The following is a 21,398-nucleotide window of genomic DNA, read 5'->3' on the forward strand; positions in this document are numbered from 1 at the left end:
GTCCACGCAGCAAAAGAGTAAACATGAGTCAGCCTATGTCAAATGAAAGGAATGGAAAGAGACATTATTGACGTGTGAACAACATTGCACTTAAAAGTAAATTTGTAAAAAGAATAAAACAATAAAAATTTATGATAAAGATGGCATTAAAACGTTTTAGAAATGTAAAAAGTAAAACAGCTGAAAGACATCAAATACATGTTTCAACTCCCAAATGTTGAAAGTACTATTTTTAGTATCTCAGGAAACAGACACTAACTGCGGCCAGTAAAACTTCCGTTAACCTAACGGGTACTTTACGCGGATTCGAGATTAATTTGCCAGGCCTGGGCTTTTACGAGTGCACCGAAAAAAGAAAAAAAGAATTAGTAAGAATAACGACAAATATCAAGTCAAAGAAAAAGTTTCAAGTACATTTAATTATGTACAAATGTCTATAATCCAAAACAAAAAATTTATTAACGAAAATCAACCCGACAATAAAACTCAGCTACTTAGCTTAACTTAATCTTAATTCCCCTTTGAAAATGCGACAAATCAAATACTTAAGAACCATGAACAAAATCTCTTGTGACTGATAGTTCGTCTCACCATACTAGGAACCCGTTTCCTCAATCCTTTCGCTATCGTCAAATCGAATTCCTCTTTAAACACCTTGGATCGCCTAACTTTCAATCTGGACTTCGCCTCGAATGTTTCACTCAGTAGTACACCTCGATCAGGAATCACCTCGTTCGTCTTTCTTTCTTTCTTTACTTCTCCTCCGGTTTATATGGAGATTCTGGCCTCGATTCGCCTTTTCTCCGATAGACACCTCGTTCGTCTTCGGTTAGCGAGCTGGTTTTATGCTGTGAGGTGACGTCACAATTCAGCTAGGTTACTCCTCTTATTTACATACTTAAGTGTCTAACATCAAATTTCTTTCTGGCAGCTTGAATTCTCCGACAAAATCTTATAAACCGTTTACAAAGCATTTAGCACAATTTTCTGGGATGTTTTATGACGGTTTAGTAAGTATTTCTTTTCCTAGTGAGTGTGGGGATTCCCCCCTCCATTCTTTTCTGTGGACTGTTCGTTTCCGCTGGGCAGCGCAAGTGCGCGTGATTTTTCCTACGGCGCTCGTTCTTTCGTGAGTTGGTTTATTATCTTCTTTTTTGGTTACTAAGAGAGTGGTGGGGAACCTTCGTCCTAACTAAACATAAGCCCCAAACAAAATAAAATAAAACGAAAAATAATAATAAAATAAAAATAATGCTCGGACTCAGTTCCTTACAAAGGGAGTTGAAACATGTATTTGATCTTTTGTCACATGTCTCCTTTCATTCCTTTTATTTGACATACAATGGTAGACAAAACTATTGGCACACTCGCAGCGCCGGATTAAGCCTCTAGCGGGCCCTAGACAAAATTTAAATTGGGGCCCAATTTATATAAGTTGCTTCTAAACAAATCTTAAATAATATCACTTAAAATTTTTATTAATAATAGAGAATACAAACACTAATACAATAACTTGTACAGCAAAAGAGTTTCTGATACAACGAAAAATGTATATACAGTTGTCCTTTGATAATCCGACAGGTATGGGACCAAAGGGGTGTCGGACTACCAAAAGTGTCCGAATTACCGAAAGTGATTACATATTTGGCATTGTTTTGCTAGCAGTAGCCTACAATATTTCTACATTTTATGAGTAAAATGCTGCCTAGGTTAATATGGAAATGAAACACCCATTTCGGTTAACTGAAACATGTTTATTACTTTACTCTAATAAAGTAACTCTATTAATCTCTATTAAAAGAAATATGGAAGCCAATAAATGTACAGTACAGTACATACAGTAGTGTAGGCATAAATAATACAGTATGTACGTACAGAACTGCTCATGGAAAACACAAGAAATGTGTCATCGTGTAAGAATTGGGTGTGGCGATTCATGTCGCAACATGCTTCTGTGCAAGCAGACACGTAACGGGGACGGGGACTACGGTGACATTGACGGGAGGTGCGTCGGACTACTGAGCATGTCGGATTACAAAACGTCGGACTATCAAGGGACAACTATACTGTAATTTTATCCATTAATCAGCCTTTAAAATATTTAAATTTTTCGTTTTTGGATTTTCATTTGAGAAAATTGATCAATCTAACTGTTTGAGAGTGTCTCTTTAGTAAGCATTGTTAAAGACAGCCTTTCCTGTCCTATCGAATTTCTTAAATAATTTTTAACTCGTTTTAAAACAGAGAAAGATTCTGCACTGAAGCCGGGCCCCTCCGAATTACGGGCCCCAGACATTTGTCTAATTTGTCTATTGGATAATCCGGCCCTGCACACTCGGTATTTTTGAATGTATAGTGAAATATACTTAGAATAAAGTAATTGTTTTCAAAATAAAAATCATATACACATAGTTAAGAATGATATAAAATATATTACAAACTTTTAAACTAAAATTAAATAATGATATATTCTTAAAAGATTAATGAAGTTTCCTACTCATCAAAACAAATGACAAAAGTATTGGCACAGTTGCAAATAATGCTAAAAATATATTACAATTTATATTTTGTAGTAAATCTCTGGTTCTAAATAATAGCTCTTACTCTCTCTATCATTGAATGCACTATTCTCTTTATTCAAGGAGAAGTCTTTGAAATGATTTAAGTTCAATATCTCTTATTTTCTCACTCTATTGTGAAGTTTTTTTTCTGTAAATATTTAATAGGATTCAAATCTGGAGATTGTGAAGGATGTTTCAGAGTGTGAGGTGTATCATAAAGTAGTCATTGACAGACAATACGAGCCAAATTTTTATGGTCATTGTCCTGCTGAAAGTAAAAGCCATCGTCCAAATTTAGTTTATTGCACTTTACTGAAGATTTCCCTTGAGAATATTTAAATACGTCATTTTATCTATTGTACTGTCTATGAATACAAGTTTTCTCACATCAGTAGCCGATATCCAACCTCACATCATCACAATACAACCACCATGTTTTACTGTGGCTTGAACATTCTTTTCTAGCAGCTCTGTGTTGGGTTTTCTCCAAAGTAAATTTTTTCCATTGTTATGAATTAAAGTAAATTTACTTTCATCTGAAAACAACACTTTAGACCAAAATGAATTAGGCTTGTTTATAGGATCTTTTGGGAAAGTTAGCCTCTTCTTTTGATTTATTTTACTTATATATAGCTTTCTTCTGGCTACTCTCGCCCTGTAACCAGCACAATGAAGGATTTGGCGGACAGTTTTCGGATGAACCACCTTGTTGAAATCTTCTTTTAGCATCATTGCAACTTCAGTTAAAGATATTTTTGGCTTCTTCTTGACTGAACAGACTACATATCTCTTTTCTCTGAGAGTAAGCTTCCTTGGGCAACCGTATCTTGGTTTATTTTCCATGCTGCGATTCGATTTAAAACGCTTAATAACATTTCTTATAGTAAACCTATTCTTTTTATCTATTTTCTCAATTTCTGAATATGATTTATTAAGACTACACAAATGTGAAATGATTTTTCTTTCTTCTTTTTTTCAGTACCTTTGCTATTTATTTTGATAAAAACAACAACTAGATTGAAATAACAATATTTTTTATATTTGATAAGGTTAAAAGAAACATTGGATTTCATATATCCATCATATGGGCATAAAAAATGACATGGTAAAACTAATTTGCTTAAATATTACTGTGCCAATACTTTTGTCCATCATTGTAGACCCTTTCAGCTCAGACTAATTCAAGTCTATTCTTTCGGTGTGCGGACTATATATGATAATAATCTACAGTTAATTGACCTAACTATTTATAACCTATAATATTTGCAAAGATTTGTCTAAATCCTTACTTATATAATCCTTATATGATACGAGCGTTTTTATACTCCATCCCGAATTCATAGGACGTTGGTCTTTCGCGAAGGTACTTCACAAAATTAGTTGAGGTGCGCATATGTAACTCCTGGAGCCTAAGAGAACATCTATAGAGCAAGGCTAAGGCCTTGTTCTATAGAAGTTTTCTTAGGTGATAAAAATAAAATCATCAGTGATAAAAGTAAAATTAAATATTTTTGTTTAAAGATATTTTAATTAATTTTCTTATTTTTACTGTATAATGTGCAAGATAAAATTTAAGAAAAACAATTAAAAATAAAGATTTTCTTTACTTTTAAATTTTTTCTTAAAACGTATACGCATGTACTCCTTTTCTTTGCAATTATTCGTAACATAAACTTCTTATTGCGTCATATATGTTATAACTAAGGTCCGGATTTTTGGGTACCTCACCCACTCGATTTTTGAAAGGGGCAGAGTGTAAAAAGACAAACTAAGTTGGTTTAGTGCAGTAGGCCCACTCATTGCCAAATTGTTTAGCACCCAAATTGCAAACCTGCCTCCAAAACAGTGACTAGCACCCAAACTATATATTTTGCACCCAGTTTCTCCCTTTTTACATTTTCAAAGAATATGTTGACAATTATCTCTTTTTTGGTGGTTTTTATTCATTCACTTGATGGGGGAAAAACAAATTCGTTAAACCAGGCCACGTATGCTGAGGAAAAAATACAATAATTAGCTTACTCTCTTCTTTTGTTGAGAGAAAAGGGAGTAAAGCGGAATTTTCTGGACTAAACAACTAAGCCTTGGGGTTGTTCTAAGAATGTAAACAGATTCGCTGAAAATCTGCAACACGTGTTTTCTTTTTTTAAGAAAAGAACAATCTAGAAAATTCTGTATTGAGGTCACCTTACCTTGACTTGTGAGCACAACAGTTCCAATTTCCTTTGTTCGGTGTTCGGCGACATTAGAAAATGGCAAAACTGTCCGCATCTAAACTGAACATTTTAGCAAATAAGTTTAAAGATGAAGGTGTATGCACAGACGGAAACGTTTTTTGCTGTTCCATTTGCGATTATGCGATTTCGGTTGATGTGAAACACCAAGAAACGAAAATCAGGCGACAAATAAGTTTGGAAAAGCATAGAGAAGGCAAACAAAAAAAGAGGAATTTCGAGCATATATTTATAGGGGCACCTGGACGTTGTTGGAGACAATCCTGTAGTGTTTATACTGGAAGAAACAACGGATTCCACAAAACGGTACGTGTTGAACATTCTTGTTGCACCACTGACCAGGTGCTACGTACAACCAATGTTGTTCAAAATGTACCAACTTGAAAATACGAACTCAACGAACTCTAATATCTGGTCATCCGTTGGGGGTCTTACATAAACAAGTGTGGTATTCTACTTCGAATTAATTAATGCGTTTATCAACAAACTTCCTCCTGGTGATTCTGCGGCCGTCGATAGTGTCGAGAAACTGGTCGCTGATCCAGTAGTGATCACAGAGCTCTACTCCGTGCATTCGTACAAGTTATTGGTGGATAAAATCAACGAGCTGGAAAGACGTGGAACTGAAATGCGAAATCAGTGGAATGTTGTAAGTCAGGCGCTTGATGTACTGAACTGTTTTGCCCTGGACAAACTCAAATCTAGTTTATCAAAAAATCCCGATTTGAAAAATATTCTGGATTGCACCGAACTAGAATTTTCAGTAAAACTGAAACATGTCCCCTTAGTCTCGGTCGACATAAAAAATCTTTTCCCTTACATTCTATTCTCCAAACGAGAAAACTTCACTTTTAAGAACATTGAAATGGTTACTGTTGTAATTACAATGCTCATCTTTTATGTCTAAATTGCAATAAACAATTATATAGTTTGTAAATATAGTACATCTTGTTGGTTTTTGTCTTAATAATACAGCATTTAAAAGCACCCAAACGAGCACCCAATCCATTCTAAAACTGCATCCAAAAATCCGGACATATACATAATCTGATGGGACTTCATTCAAAAACTTGCAGTTTTCACTTATATTTTAACATAAATAAAAATTTATGGCAATTTTATAAAAGTTGTGATATTTTTATGTAAATGTGATATACTTTACAAGTATTTCATAAAAAAGTGAAAGGTTAATTAAAGTTCTCAATTCATTTAACTCTGTTGACACGTTGTCGCATAACTGTATACATTAAGCTAGGTCGAATTTTAAAATTTAGTCTCTGTCACGACAAGCCATTTTATTACTTCTATTAATTTGCAACATTTCTTTTAATTTGATCAACTTATTTTTTGGAAAAACGTGTTTCAGCGAGTTGTCAATTTGAGTCGCTGCCAAGTAAACTTGCAAAAGAGGCTCATCTCGCTCGCAGCACTTCAATTACTAAGCATAATAAGAGCTAATGATAATTAACATTTTAATTTAAGAAAAAAGTGTAAAGTTTAAGAAAACATTGCTAGATATTTTACAATATTTTTATCGGACTATATATTCATTGCTTCACATTATCTACACGCTTAATTTGAGGAGTAAAGCAACACAACACGTGGTTGATGTGCCAAGAGGGTGTCTGCCGCGGAGTCTTTCTGGTAAATTTTCCCGTTTTGGTGTTAGACATGTGAAAAACCCTAAAAAACTCCACTCGTCCAGCCGTTTGTCGGATGAGAACCCACTACCAACTACTAATGTTTAGTAGATCTAGTACCTACCATTAGTACTATTGGGCTTCTTGTGAGCATCACCTGAGAATTCAGGAAGAACGATAATAGATTCCTTGGTTCTTTTAATTAGTTTATTTCAAATAATATTAAATATTTAAGAAAATCCGTAGAATGAAATTGTTATTTACGTACAGTTAATGGAAAGACGTCATGATAAGAGCTGTTGACAAAAAAAAAAAAAGAAGTTAAAAGTTCTTAATTTTCAGAGAAATTTTAATTGTGTAAAAATTTAATTACAAGTTTATTTTCCTGTTAATAGCTTTATTTTTCTGATAGTATTTTTAATTAAATTTTAATCTATTCTTGATTAAATTTAAAGATACATTTCGACATCAGAAAAACTTGGCTTTCTATCATGTGAAGGAGAAGAAAAAACATTGCATCGAATTCAACTTGCTTTAAGTGAATTTAAATTTTACAAGTATTTGAATACAAGGAAAAGTAACATTTGTTATTTCATAAATTATTTTTCTATCTCAGTATTTTATTTTGCATAATTTAAAAAATATTTGAAAAGATTTTATTTTTCTACTGTTCTCTTTTAAAAACTAAAACACTTTTATAGAAAGAAATAATATCAATTTACTTTGAAATCACCAAAAATAAATAAATAAGTAGTTTTGCATTTACTTAAAAGGATCCAAATCATATTAAATCTAGTAATTGTTTTCTTACTAAATAATGTAAGAGATGTTGGACCAAGCTCAAATGGAAGGAACTACATCATGACTATTTATCGATCTCGTGCTAATCAGATGATTTATAAAGGAAATATTGTCCAAAGAATCAAATGTTTTGCAATCGAGAATATTGGATTGGTTTGATAAACTAAGACAACGCATCACAGGGATAAACTACAAAGGGAAGTGCCCCCAAGAAAGACTTCTATGAAAACTGACCCCTTTTAGATATGTGAAGACAATTCGAAAAACTTCACGTGAAATCGCAGTAGGAAAAGGGCCCTTTCTATATCCATGGTGCGATTGACCAAGCCCACAACGTGAAAGTACGGGGGGGAAGAAGAACGGCGAACCAGGAGGATGGGATAAGGAATCTTATATCAGTTTCCGAAATATTCCTGGGATTTTTAGATGTCTTTAATTCCATGTATAAAATAACAACAAAAAAAAGTATTATCGATCTTTCTTATTTCATCACTTTTTCAGAATAAATTATAACTTGTCTTAATCTTTCCTGTTGTAGTATTAGATGCTGCCACAGCGTTAATTCATTTTGTTGGTTTATTCCTGTTCTAGAACAAATTCAATTGACATCGAGAATGAATTCATTAATATTGATTTAAGAATTATTCCGCATCCATTACGCCAATACATCCTTTTTTTAGATGATATTGTTAAGTTTTCTATAAACACCACAAAAAATCTCCTGGAAGGAAGTAAAGTCGTGTTTATTATGACAGACCGCCTTTTAACAGAGAGATAAGAATGTAATAGAATAAGGTGTAAAAAAGAAAAAAGACATTTTAATTGGCATTGTATTTATTTCTTCATTATAAGATTGAAAATAAAAGAAATAAAAATAAAACACACGAACTTTTTGCAGGGAAGATGAATACAGTGAAGAATGATACAGTGGGTGATTGGTTAACGAACATAATTCGTTCCAAGACTTTGTTCGCTATCCGAATTGTTCATTAACCGATTATCGATTTACCATAGGTTTTTATGGCAATTTGATTAATTCGTTCTAAAGATCCCAAAAAATAAAAAAATATATACTTTCTTACTACGTTTATTTATATGTAATAATAAAAATACATATATGCACAGTCTTGCATTTTTATTAGTCGTGTTTTTCGTTTGTTGGGGGTTAAAGAATATCTCTATTGTCGATTGCTTTTCTCTCTTCTTCAGGATTTTTCAGAAGTAATTAATAGCATTGTAATTGTAGAGATCCCCAAGCCTGTTAACCTCAACCTGGTTTGGATGCCATACTAAGACTATCGTTCTGACATCCTCCCACTTCTTCAAAAGATCTTTAATAGCGGATATCGGCATTAATCCTCTTTTTCAGAAGAAAACATCTCGCCGAGTTTCTTGGTGTTCTTCTGTAGTCAGATCAGTTTCAGATTCCATTGTGAGCTCTTCAATGTTTTTTATTTCGCAGATGTGATTTTTGTTACTCCTTAAAAGCTGCTTGAGTCGTCTTGATTATACAGTATCTTTCTTAGATAAGATTGAACTGCGGCTTACTGTAGACCTGTTTAAGCCATACTGCCCAGCAACATCAGACATCTGCACACACTCTACCTTTGCTATTACACTCTCACCTTTCAAAAATAAAAACCCACTCTTGCGAATACTATAAAACAATTGTTTCTGTCAGAAAAATAAAAGGCTGGAATTACAAGGGAGAGTTTCGGAGGAATACTATCCGATCAGTATATACCGGGTTGAGCGTCAATGTCGACGTCTCCCGCTCTCCGAAAAGTTTCGAATTGTTGCCTGAAGACAAGGGAAGACCAATCGGTATTCATTATTTTACGTCGCTTCTTCTTGTGTTTGTTCTGTGAGGTGTTCGTTGTCCGAGCATAAAAAATCTTTCGCGGAAGTGTTCGTTATCCGATTTGTTAGTTAACCAATCACCCACTGTATTTTTACTTTTTCAGCTGTTATATATAACAGAGGGAAAGTATGGAGATTGGTCTAAAAATGACTGTAGTGATATCGGACTTCCTTGCCCTCCCTCGACTGCGATTTTGTAAGTCCATGTGCAATCCATTCGCATGCAGTCATAACGGGTAATAAGAAATGTAGACAAAGGGCCATAAAAAAAAGAAAGGAGTAAAGGCGGAAAAAGTGACAGTCAGAGTAGCTAGGAGGACGGTAGAAAGAAGAGTGGTGAAGTGGTGGAGTCTGAAAGTGGGATTAGATATTAGTTTTTCGTGTTACAATATTTGATTGTTCGAGTTTCTGTGTGACAATGCGGCAGGACGAAATCTGTAATTCAGATAGGGTTCTCTAAAGTGACTCTCCAAGATTTTTACATTTTTGAACTTAAGACACCTTGAAACGTCGAGAAATTAAAAATAAAAATAAAATAAAATATAAAAATTCGGGGGTAAGTTCTGTATGTATGGATATGTGCGGAGGACACGATTTTGTTCACCCACTTTGAAGCTGAAATAAACCTCCCTGCAAAATTTCAGAAATTTTTCAGGGAGGTTTCTTTACTATGGGGATTGATCCTATTAAATTTTGGTGGTTAAAGGTCGAGGGATGGGGAGATAATGGGGGTCTTGTATATCTCCAGTAGAGTCGGACTTAATGACGATTTTATTCGTTATTAGCATTTACAATTTTTTAATAAAACTTATCCCTACCCTTAAAATTAAGCTCTTTGCCATTTTATAATTGTTAAAAATATAAAAAGTTTTTTAATGAAATATGGTAACAGATGACGCTACCAAAATTTTAAATGTTGCTGGGAAAGTTGAGCTACTCGTTTCTGGTTTATTTTTGTACAGGTAAAAGCATCCAGCATATAGGCTACAAAATATGTGTTATTTTCTCCTGTGCAGGCAATAGTATAACTTTTATGTAATAAAATTGTCAATGGGATATTTTTGTATGCTGTTGCCACATATTTTAGAGGTGATGCAGACGTAATATAAAAGAGTGGCAAATTTCAAAATCTGAAAATCTGTCTTTAATGTTAAATACTACGTATTTTTTGTGAATATTAACACGATTCTCTTGTATAAATGTTACCTGTCTATGCATAACATAACAGACATGCATCGTCAATGTAATTGAAATTATTAACTAAATATTATTGACAATGAAGTTAGACACCCAGATAGAATTCTCCGATCACTGCAAAATTTGACATATAGGCCTAGCTATGTCTCAGATAGGTATGCAAATGATTACAGTTGTAGTCTTATTGCACTCCAGGTAATGCCACTAGTGCTTTAAATCTGTAATGCAATATGCTGTCAAAAGGCTCGCAGATACTCACTGTATTGAGAGTTTTCAATCTGTCTGCTATTTGGAATTCATCGAACACCGGACATGGTTATACGATGCATTCAAAAACGTTACTCATATCTCACGGTGTTTGCAAAAGGTGCATCAACAGGTCGAGGGAAGCAGGATTGCCGTTTCTTCAAATTGGCCACCAGTTGAACAGTGAACATTTCAAGATGCACATACCTGCGGACAGCCTCAGGATGCCTTTCGTGGTAAGGCTGTAAACAGCTATTTTCCATCAAGATAATGCTCAACCGCACACAGAGCTGAGGTTTCACAAAAACGTCTCCGTCATATTGTGACACTTTTGTGGCCTGCTCGATCTCAAAGGTTGTAACCCATCGAACTTTTGTGAGACCAAGCAGGATGCCAACTTGAGTCACTTACGAGTGTGGCGTAGTAATTGCAAGATCTGTGGGCAAATTGTCTGTTGTTACGATATTCATCATATTCGCTATAATAAAGTTTCATTCGATACCACTACCTCATTCTTGGAGCAAAACTTTTTCTTTTTTGTTGTAATTTGTATTTAACAACGTGACTCACGGGTAACCTGCCGAAAAAGGATACCTCCCAGGAAAACTTTCTATGGAATTCTGGTCCCTATTAGATTTTAGATACGTAAATTAAAACCCAGCAAATTCCACGTGCGGACGCAAACTCGCTACCAACTACTAGTATTCGATGGTGTTATCCACTCCGCCACTCATGAGCTGTGCAAGTGTGACGTTTACCATGTGCCTTCTTTTTGTCAATTATTGTATTTAATTAAATTTTGCTATAATCTTTTCTACTCTTGTCTTCAATCTAAATTTAGAATATCTTTTTGACTCTATTTTTTCTAAATCACTATAGGAAAATTTAATAAAACCTGCTCTTAAGAATTAATACTAATATTTTTAATTTATAAAAATATTCATATTTTTTACAGAACAGAGAACACAAATCGTTTTTATCTGTTCTTGAGTTTTGATTTATATAAAAGGGCAATGTTTATTCATATTTTGAAGCAACTATTGCGAAACAATTTTTAATTTTGGTAATTAAAAGTTTGAAGAATTACGTTTTTGCAAAACAATGCACTTTTAATAGAAGTTTGCGGAAAATTACATAACCTATATATAATAATATAACTTAAACGTAATTAATCGGATAATATTAAGATATAAATCAGTATATATATTAGCTCCTAACATATGCCAAAATTTATTTTACAGAAAAAGAAAATATTTTATAAGAAAATGTGAAACTGAATTTATTTTAAAATTGTTAATAATATGATAAAAATTGTACCCTTTTCTTCATCTTCTTTCTAAACCTTTGATCCCAGAAGAGGGCGAATGAATAAGTTCACTGAACTCTGAGTCCAAAAATGTAAAAATGTTTTGGGGATTATTTTTTTCCGATCGCCATACTTTTCCAATGTTATATATAGGCCTAAAGGAGCCGGGAAAGTAACGAGAATCGTAAAATGCTTTGATTTGATGGGACACGGGCGATCTGCCAAAGAGAGTGGTGCTGTCGCAAAAACTATGATAAACTAGATATTATTTAAATGTTAGGCACCTTTTTAAAGGAAACCGAAAAACTTCATGTGACCACGTTTCTGAAGCGCGAACCTGCAACCAATTACCAGTGTTTGGTGGTTTTAACTAGCCGGAATAATCGTAAAATATATTTAGCAACCATTTTATGACGAAATCAACTTTTGCAAACTTTTTGTATTGAAAAGAATGTTTAAATTTCTGTGTGATTTATCGCGTATATTTCCAAGCAACATCTTGTTTAATACATTTGTCAATTATCAGGATATTTATAAAGGATCGTGTCGATTAATCATCATCTCGTAGCTTTAGTTTCACGTTTAATTATTTACATATTGCAGAAATAAAAATAAAATTTTAATTATAAAATCTCTGAACTAGTTTCGCATGAAAATAAATTTAATTCTCACATTTATGAGATTGATAAAGTTAACTTTATTGTTTGAACCTATAGTGCGATAGCAAAGTATATACTGCAATCGATGGTAGATTCAGCCTGAAGGTAACTGTTATATTTGGTAACAGCAATTACTGATAAAATTAATTCAGAACACTGCAAGGAGTTTAGCGAATTTTGCTACATTTTGACTTTTTTCGTTCTTATCTATGTTTTCTTCGTGTGAACGACACATTTATCTGAGAGTTGCGCCGTGAAATTCTTTCTTTTCCTCGTCAATGTCAACGATTTCAACAATAAGCTGAGTGTCTTTTATCAAAGGTTTTATGTACATGAATGAATACAATTGATTTTCATACAAAACAAGACTACTAGCTGATCTGATGACAGAATTTTATTTGCTTCGAATCCGCAATCTGGTGAAACAGAAACACGGTATAGTTTTTATTTCGTCAGATTGAGAATTCGAATTCTGCTTCAAGCAAGGATGTTTGTGCATAGTGTGTAGATTACGTAGAAATTCATCTTCTGTATACACCTATTGTTCAGTTTTGCCTAAGGAAAATTTTTTCAGCAAGTAGCGATTTATGTCAGGATGAAGTTGGATAGATTACTGCTGACAGATTTACCAAACTTCTTTGTTTTCTATCAAAAGAATAGAAATGCCAAACACTCGTGTTACTCCTTCTTGAAATGGGGGATAAAACGTGTAAAGAAAAGATATGTTTAGTTTTATTTTCAACAGACATAAACAGGAAAATAAAAAGAATAAATGTTATCCACACAAGAAAGATAATATTTATTTATTTTACTGACAAAATTAATTTTTTTAAATGTTCTACAGACATTAAGAATAAGAATTAGAAAATAAAATGCTGATAATTCTCGCTTGTAACTAATGAAATCTAAACCTTACTTTTCTTTAAAATAAATATCGTATACAAAATCAATAAATATTATTTTAAAGTGGCTTATATATAAGATTTCCATTTTTAAATTTGTGAATTGCCTTTCTTGTCCACTATATATTGTTTATATATTGATCCGGAAAGTTAAATTGTTTAGATTCGATAGATTCTTGTAAACAGAATATCAATAGAAAAATTCTCAGTATACCATCTGGTGATGATTTGAACTGGATTAGATTGATGAGTAAGGTAATGAAACACTGTATCATTTGTGTTTTCCGGTGTTTGTGTCCCTATATTAAGAAGAATAAACTCAGTACTTACAAAGAGAATACCAGACCTTTATTTCCTAGTTTACAGCATCAATTGGTGCCGCTTTATCGCGCTGCCGCCTTGCTGCCAGTTGTACAAATTGAAAATTTCAATATTCTAAAATCCATGGGCAAATTTGAGACAACACGCGTGCTTGCTTGATTACAAAAAATTCGAATAACGGAGTTTACACTTAAAAGTCTTGTTGTACGGGGATATCCCAAAATTTCAAATCGTGTCAGAGCGAAACCGTGTTGTAGAGTACCGTGGTATACGTGGTATACGAGCCTGTATATATTTAGTTATTCTTATATATTATAAAAATTATCATCATATCTTTTAACCCATTTCCTAAAAGATAAAAACTAAGTGATAAACATTAATATATTTTATATTATAAGTTTTAATTGCCATTAATTTTAAGAACGTATTTTTATGTTATTATTGTTAAGTTTTTCCAATTATTTTTTTCAAATGTAATGAAACTGCTCTAATAAGTATTAAAAGAACCGGTTATAAATTTAAACTGTTGACAAATATTTTTAATGACTGTTATAATATGACAGGAAATTAATACATATTAAAGCAGTTTAAATTTAATTTATAACAGCAGAATTTAATAAGCCCGTGAATTACTGTAGATATCAATAAAATTTATAAATATTGCATATTTAAAAAAAGTTTGTTTCATAAAATATTAAACTTCTGAGGATTGTTTACTCTTGAAATTGCGTTATGTATCTGCCAACGGTTCTGCTACCATATTTAGATGGTTTATCGTGTATAATAATTTTGTTTGTTCTCTGTAAGATAAGATAAACACGGTGACAAACAAAAACTTTAATTAATTAATTAGAAGAAATCCCACAACAAATAAAAAAGTTTTTCAATTATGGTGTTTGATGATTTTCATAAATTCTTTTATTTCAGTAAATAATCTGTTTGATGTAGAAGCAGACATATCATTTGGATTGCGTATTAATGAAGTCTGACAGCTAGGAAAAATAGAGAACTTTTTGATTATTTTATGAGCCCACGTAGATAATAAAGTGATCGCATTTCGTGTTGATCTAACTGTGGCATTTCTTTTCCAATTACGCTTGTTTTCTTATATTTATAATGTTTATAATATTTATAATGAAAATAGCTCCTAAAAGGAGCTGTTTTCATTATAAATATTTAGATTCATATCTGCATCTCTCGTCAAATGAATTAAATAATCATCATCATGATTATTTTTGCTATTTTCAAATTCAAAATAATGTGATAACGTAATAATTCTGAGTGTTTATGTTTATTCTATTGCATTTTTTGGAATCGGATTTTTGGCACGAACTGCTAAAAAAATTTTATTTTGCATTCTGAGAAAGTCTTCCCACTAAACAGTAATGAAATTTATAAACATTTCAGTACAAACCTTGAAGATCTAATGTATTTATAGTTTACACAAGGTTCACTAGCGGCCAAGTGGTTCTGTTCCCTGAATGTTAAGCGTTTGTTCGTGGGTTCGCGCCTCGCCAAGGATGTGCTGGCCACATGGAGTTTACAGAGATTTTTCCATGTCTGTAATGCCTGAATAGGGGCCAGTTACCCTTAAAAAGGCGTCTCCCCTAGGCATATCGCTCAAATATTGCGTTGCTGTAACTTAATTGAACGATAAGCTAACACAACATGTTTTCTAAAGGTTTCCATATATTGAACGGTATTTTTGTTGCCAATTTTTAAATTTTGAAATAAATTTGCAAATTATTTAAGTGAAGATATTGTTTCGTTATATGATTCAATGAAAGTATGGCTTAATCCTTGTGTACAAATACAAGAATTCATTATTTTGAACCATTGTCCAACAGTTTCTATAAACCAAACAGTTGAAAGAACTAACTTATCTAATTTTCCCACGTCCACAAAATATCTGAGCTGCATTATGGTTTATTACTGAATGAGCTAGCCCAACTTTTATTTTATCATAATAAGTGAATACAGTTTCTATTGAGCTGTAGAACCAATCTCGGCTTTCTTTCTTATTTTTATCCAAATTAATGAGCTTATGGATATATAGTAATAATACTTCATTACTTGGAACATTATATTTCTGTACAATATCCATTGACAAAAATATATCATTACTATTGATTATAATAGATTTTTTAATAGCTTTATGTGGAAGATCAGGCAGGAAAACTTTTCTTTTTAAATCGTTAGGATGAATACAGTAATTTTTAATCTGAGATAACCTTCCAGCAACAACGCCACATTCTTGCCAAAGAGCTTGGTTCTGACCTCACATATCAGATAGGCATAATCCAGAATGTTGTATCTGTACAACGTTCTGGATTATGCCTACATTTCTACATTTCTTTATTATTTCACAAATTGTTTGAATAAGTAATTTGGGACATATGAAGTTGCTCGTAATACGATATTCAATAACTTGCTTCCATCTAATGCTTATCCCACCTAACAGAAAAGCTAAAGCATGTATTGCCAGCTTTTCATAACTGTTTTCAAGTGATTGTAAAGTAAGTCCTCCTAAAATATATCCCGTTGTTTCCAAACAAAATCCTTAAGAATTAAGCATTTCATCAATCATAATTACAACATGGCGTTCTTCAGGGAGCTTTGTTTTAATTTTCATTTCAAGTAATTGAATGACTTCGTTATTTATACCAGGATCTAAATTTAATTCCTGACAGAAGAGGATCGTTAGTATTTTAAAAACTTGTGACCTTTACTTCCATATGCTAATTGTAATCTTAGTGATTCTTGAATTGTCATCATATCAAACGGCACTATTCCCTCCAATTTTTAAATAATCAATCTGATCACAATTAAATATTTTTCGGAATGTATTAAGAAATTATTTTTCCCCCTATTAAGCTGTGATATATTTTTCTGTGGTAAGTTTAATTAAATTTTGAATTTGTATCATGTAGAACACCACTATCATTAATGTCTTCTGATTCTTCATTACATGAATTTTCAATAACATTTATAAAATCTGACAAAAAAACAATAATCATGCTGTTATTTTTATTATGAATAAGAACTAACAAATTAAAAATACCAAACATGAAGACAACTTAGATATTTTAATTATAATATAGATTTTAAAAAATTTAAATAATAGACCTATAAATTTTAAAAAAATAGATGACAAAAAGAATTATTTTCTCAATTGGCCATAAATTTAAGCTAATTATGCTTAAAATGTGAATATATTTTATCTAAATTTTATTACTTGAAAACAATAATACAAAAATGTGTAAAAAAAACTAGCTATATCGAAGTAACCACAAAAAAACGTTGACTCTAATCGCATATATTTCAACAATAAGTTTTGCAATAAAAGATTTTGTATTTATAAAAGAAAATATAAAATCTTTTATACTAAAACCAAATGTGTTTAATATTCAAAGTTTATGAGAGAACTTTACAAAAATGTTGAAATTGAATTTAGAAACAGAATTGCAAAAATGCACGAGAACGATGTTTTTACCGCGGCATTCGTCTGCGCCATTCCGGGATGTTTGCATAATTACTCTCTGTCATCCCCGTGGTTTCTTTTAAACCTTTCATCTTATTCAGTTTGCTTTGGTTCGTGTAGTTCGGGCCATTGTGTATCGTCTTGATCGTTCGTTTCTTGTAATAATACTCTTATTCTATCAGATACAACTATAAGAATCAATTTACTTCCCTTAAATGAATCTGAATTTTTGTACTTAGGTCTATAGTATTTTTATGTTCTTATTGTTTTAATATTAATCTTATCGTGCCATTATTTAAACATAAGAATTTGTCTTATGTTATCAGATATCTATTACTTTTCAGGTGTACACATGAGTGAGTGAGTCTCATTGGCAATAAAACGCCTAAAAAGGTCACAACTGTCACGAAATACGTCCATGTTAAGGAGCCCTCACTCCTTCCTTGCTGATTTCATCTGCAAACTCACAAATCCTTTGACCGATTTGAATTAAATTCCACATAGTTAGTCCATATTTCCCGTGCGGTACTAGAGAGTATCATAAAACTTTAACTTCTCGCTCCTTCTCTCTGATTTCATCCCCTTACCACCAAACTCCATAATGTTTTGAACTATCTGGACAAATTTTAAATAGTTACTCTCTACAACCTCCAAAAAGTATACGTTACTTTACACTCGGACCCTCATTCCTTTTCCCTGATCTCATCCCCCGCAAATTGCCAAATACTTTGACTGATTTTCACCAAATTTTGCATAATTACTCTCTGTCATCCTGTGGGAAACCATCTTTACCTCATAACGAAGATAACTCAATCCTCTACCTCTGTTCCCAGGTAACGCTAGGCATTCTTTGCTAGTAGACAATAAATGTATAAATTCATAAATTTTTAGGAAATAATTTGAGTTTATAATGATTAGATCTTCAAAATATACTTTATGTATGGTATGATAATAATATTTGTAGAATTAATGATAGTTCACTTATATGTTTAATGTTTAGAAAAAATAAAAAATAAAATGTGAGTTCACTTTAAAATAATAGAACATTAGACTATATTATACTCTCTTCAAATATTTATTTACTATTAAATAGTTCTTTATTCCCCGAAAACTTGAAAAATACGACTCCATGTTCCATAAACCTACATAAAAACTGTCCCAAACCTCACTCCAGGAGGTTTGTGACAGTTTTTATGTATTTTTAGTTCTTTATTCCGTTTCTTTATGTCGACAAAAGAGGTTTATTATTGGAAGTTGAAGACTGCCTTCCTAGCTGAAAAAGTATGAAAAATTTCATTTTAATTAATAACATTGTAATTTATTATAAATATGATGTAATTTTCCATTACAAAGCTGTAAATAAACAAAATTTACATTATTTAATGCAAAACAGATTTAAATTTCAATTGGTCTAATAGGAATCTACAATGATCGTTAAGATGACTAAAATCTCTAAAATAAATAGGATAAACCTTGCAGGAGGAACAAATGATTCGTCTACGTTGTTACAGATTAATATCAAAGAAAACTATTATGACTACAATGCAAAATGATCAATAAATAAGATTTATTGTTAATTTGGAATTCTTGACAGTTTACCTTCGGATTCACACAAATGTTTAAAATTAAGATTATTGATGTCATTCTATTGACTAAGCTTGACATTCTATGAAGGATACAGTTATTATCTTTCTATATATGGATACAGTAAATCCAGAGAATATTGAAAGTTCCTTTAAAATATTTAAGATAAGTCGAATATTAGGAGTCATATAAAACTTTATAACCTTTTAAATACATTTGTTAACAGCATATATTAAAATTTTACCCCTAAAAATTTACCTTAATGTTTTAATACTTCATTTTAAATGCTAAAAATCAGTAATAAAAGGTATTTTGTGAAAAAACAGTGAAATTAAAGTGAAAATAATTGAAATTAACGTAGATTTGATGCAGTGTATTCCCGTGTAAATATAAAAAAATGGAAAAAATATCTAAAGGTAGTTCCAAGTGTAACTAGTAAATAAAGTTCATATTTCTACACGCTTAAATTTAACCGTTATTAATTAAGATGAAATTATAATTAAATACAAAACAATTATAATATCAAATTTTATCTTAATAATGTAATCGAGTTGATATTTTTAGCTATTCAGCAATGATTATTATCTCATCTTTGCTATTAATTAAAAGGATTTACTAAGATAAATCTAAATACTAGTGAAAACACAAATTTCATATAAATATTATCCAATTTTTTTATTAATAAACTAATAAAAACTCCTTACTATTTGTAAAATAATTAATATTTTAAGAAATTACTAATAAATTTCTGTAATTCAATGCAAGAGAGAAGCGTATTTGATATGTAAAATTCGCCTGTAAAAGAATAAAACAAAGATTAAAGTAAAACCTACGGTTCCAGATTTACGGAACATCCTGTAGATTTTTATAAAAAATAAATAAAGATGCTATTAAATATAATTCCTGAGACATAATATTGTTAGACTATATTCAATATCGATTGAACATTAAATAAATTGCCGTTCTACATCACACTAATTTACTTTAACTTTATTACTGTTTTTGCAGCTTACTGTTAAAATAAATTTCAATATCCTTTATAAATAATTTAATATCTAACTTCATCGACTATCGTAAAATATCTAGCAATATTAATTATTGATCATTAAACAGCTTAAAATAGAAATTTGTCTAGAAGTGCAACAAAATATAAGCGTCAAAGGAAAAAAATTATAAAGTTATTTAATAAAAAAAAGCGTAAAAGATTTTAAATATTAAAGTTTTGTTACTTATTTTTGAGCTATAAATTTTTAAATTTTTAAAATATTTAGTATTATTTATAAAGATTTTCTAAAAAAATAGCACATGCAACTAAACTTAAATGGTGTAGACTGGTATTTTTCAATTTTCAATTAAAAAACAAAGCTCTTGTTCAAGATTATGAATTATAATGTAAATAATTTGCTAAACCAATATCATAAATAGTAGCATTAAAGATAACAAATTTCAACCAAAGTCTTGGAAAAGAGAAGTAATGGCTAGAGATATTGTTATGTCAAAACAAGTGTTTTCCTTTATGTGAATTGATAGTGATGTTGATAAATGATGATGAATAAAGCTCTCGAGGTTTGAGAAGAAATCATTTCTATCCTTTAATACAGCTAAACATTAACAGATAATATAGATATTGAAAGAATTGTATTGATGGAATACGGCATCACACCACATGGGCAATCTGCCTCAGAGACGACTTCCTATAAAAATATTGGCCCTATTTAGGTGTTAGGCATGTGAAGAAAACTTGGAAAACTCCCCTAGGTGTTGGCGAGATGTAAACCAACTACTAATGTTCAGTGGTTGTATCCCCTCAGTAACAGGTACTCTAAATAAATGATTAAATTTATAGACAAAACTGAACTACGATTAAATGTTTAATTCAAAATTGATTATTTTTTTAAACATTATTTAATACTTATAAAAGAGTTTTTAAACATTTTCTTTGCACTTATTATTTTCTTGAAAATTAATTTTAAAAGCTATTTTAATTTATATTTATTGCAACTACTCGCATCTGATAAAATACAGTAATTAAAATTAATATGAGACAAAGTTCATTTTTCATGAGAGCTAAATTTTAAAAATATTCTCTAAATCAAATGTCTAATTTAATAGCAAGTATTAGTGAGATTTTAGGTACATAATATTATAGCAAATGCTAGTGCAGTAATTATAAATAACCATTTCATCTAACAGGAAACGATTTATCAAGTTTCAGTCATGCAATGGATAACAATTACGTTGCTTGACAAATTTGCTCACCAATGTTATTAAATAACATTTATCCAATTTGATTAGCCATCAAAAGTAGTCCAAGAAGTCTACAACATAATTAGATTATGCCATTTATTATTTTGTACGCATGAAGATTACACAAGGTGTCTGTTCATCATTTATTCACCTGGTTAAGAAACTCAATACAGGAAAAACTATAACATATATTTAAAAACTCCCAAACTTGGTAATTTCCTCTAGGAGAAATACTCAAATCGTTGGATCGGTCGAGTTGAATCAATTGCATGGCCAAGCAGGGATGGATTTAAGGGGACGCGTGGCGCAGCTACACCCTCTTCTGAGGGATTTTCCCGAGTAATGCCGGGTACCTCGTG

The 21,398-nt window shown here is 31.5% G+C and overlaps 1 protein-coding gene across 4 annotated transcripts in view; it reads right to left on the reverse strand.

Annotated features, from left to right (window-relative positions):
- Positions 1–18,264: 18,264 nt before the first annotated feature.
- LOC136974548 (calcitonin gene-related peptide type 1 receptor-like) overlaps positions 18,265–21,398 on the reverse strand; it is a 63,936-nt gene continuing 60,802 nt past the window's right edge. For all 4 annotated transcript variants that reach the window (XM_067269453.1, XM_067269454.1, XM_067269455.1 and 1 more), the window contains exon 19: positions 18,265–18,481. In XM_067269453.1, the coding sequence (XP_067125554.1) occupies positions 18,431–18,481 (51 nt within the window). In that variant the 3' untranslated portion in view covers positions 18,265–18,430. The remainder of the gene's footprint in view (positions 18,482–21,398) is intronic.

This window comes from Centruroides vittatus, unplaced genomic scaffold (assembly GCF_030686945.1).
Source record: "Centruroides vittatus isolate TY-2023 unplaced genomic scaffold, ASM3068694v2 contig_350, whole genome shotgun sequence".
Classification (NCBI taxonomy): domain Eukaryota; kingdom Metazoa; phylum Arthropoda; class Arachnida; order Scorpiones; family Buthidae; genus Centruroides; species Centruroides vittatus.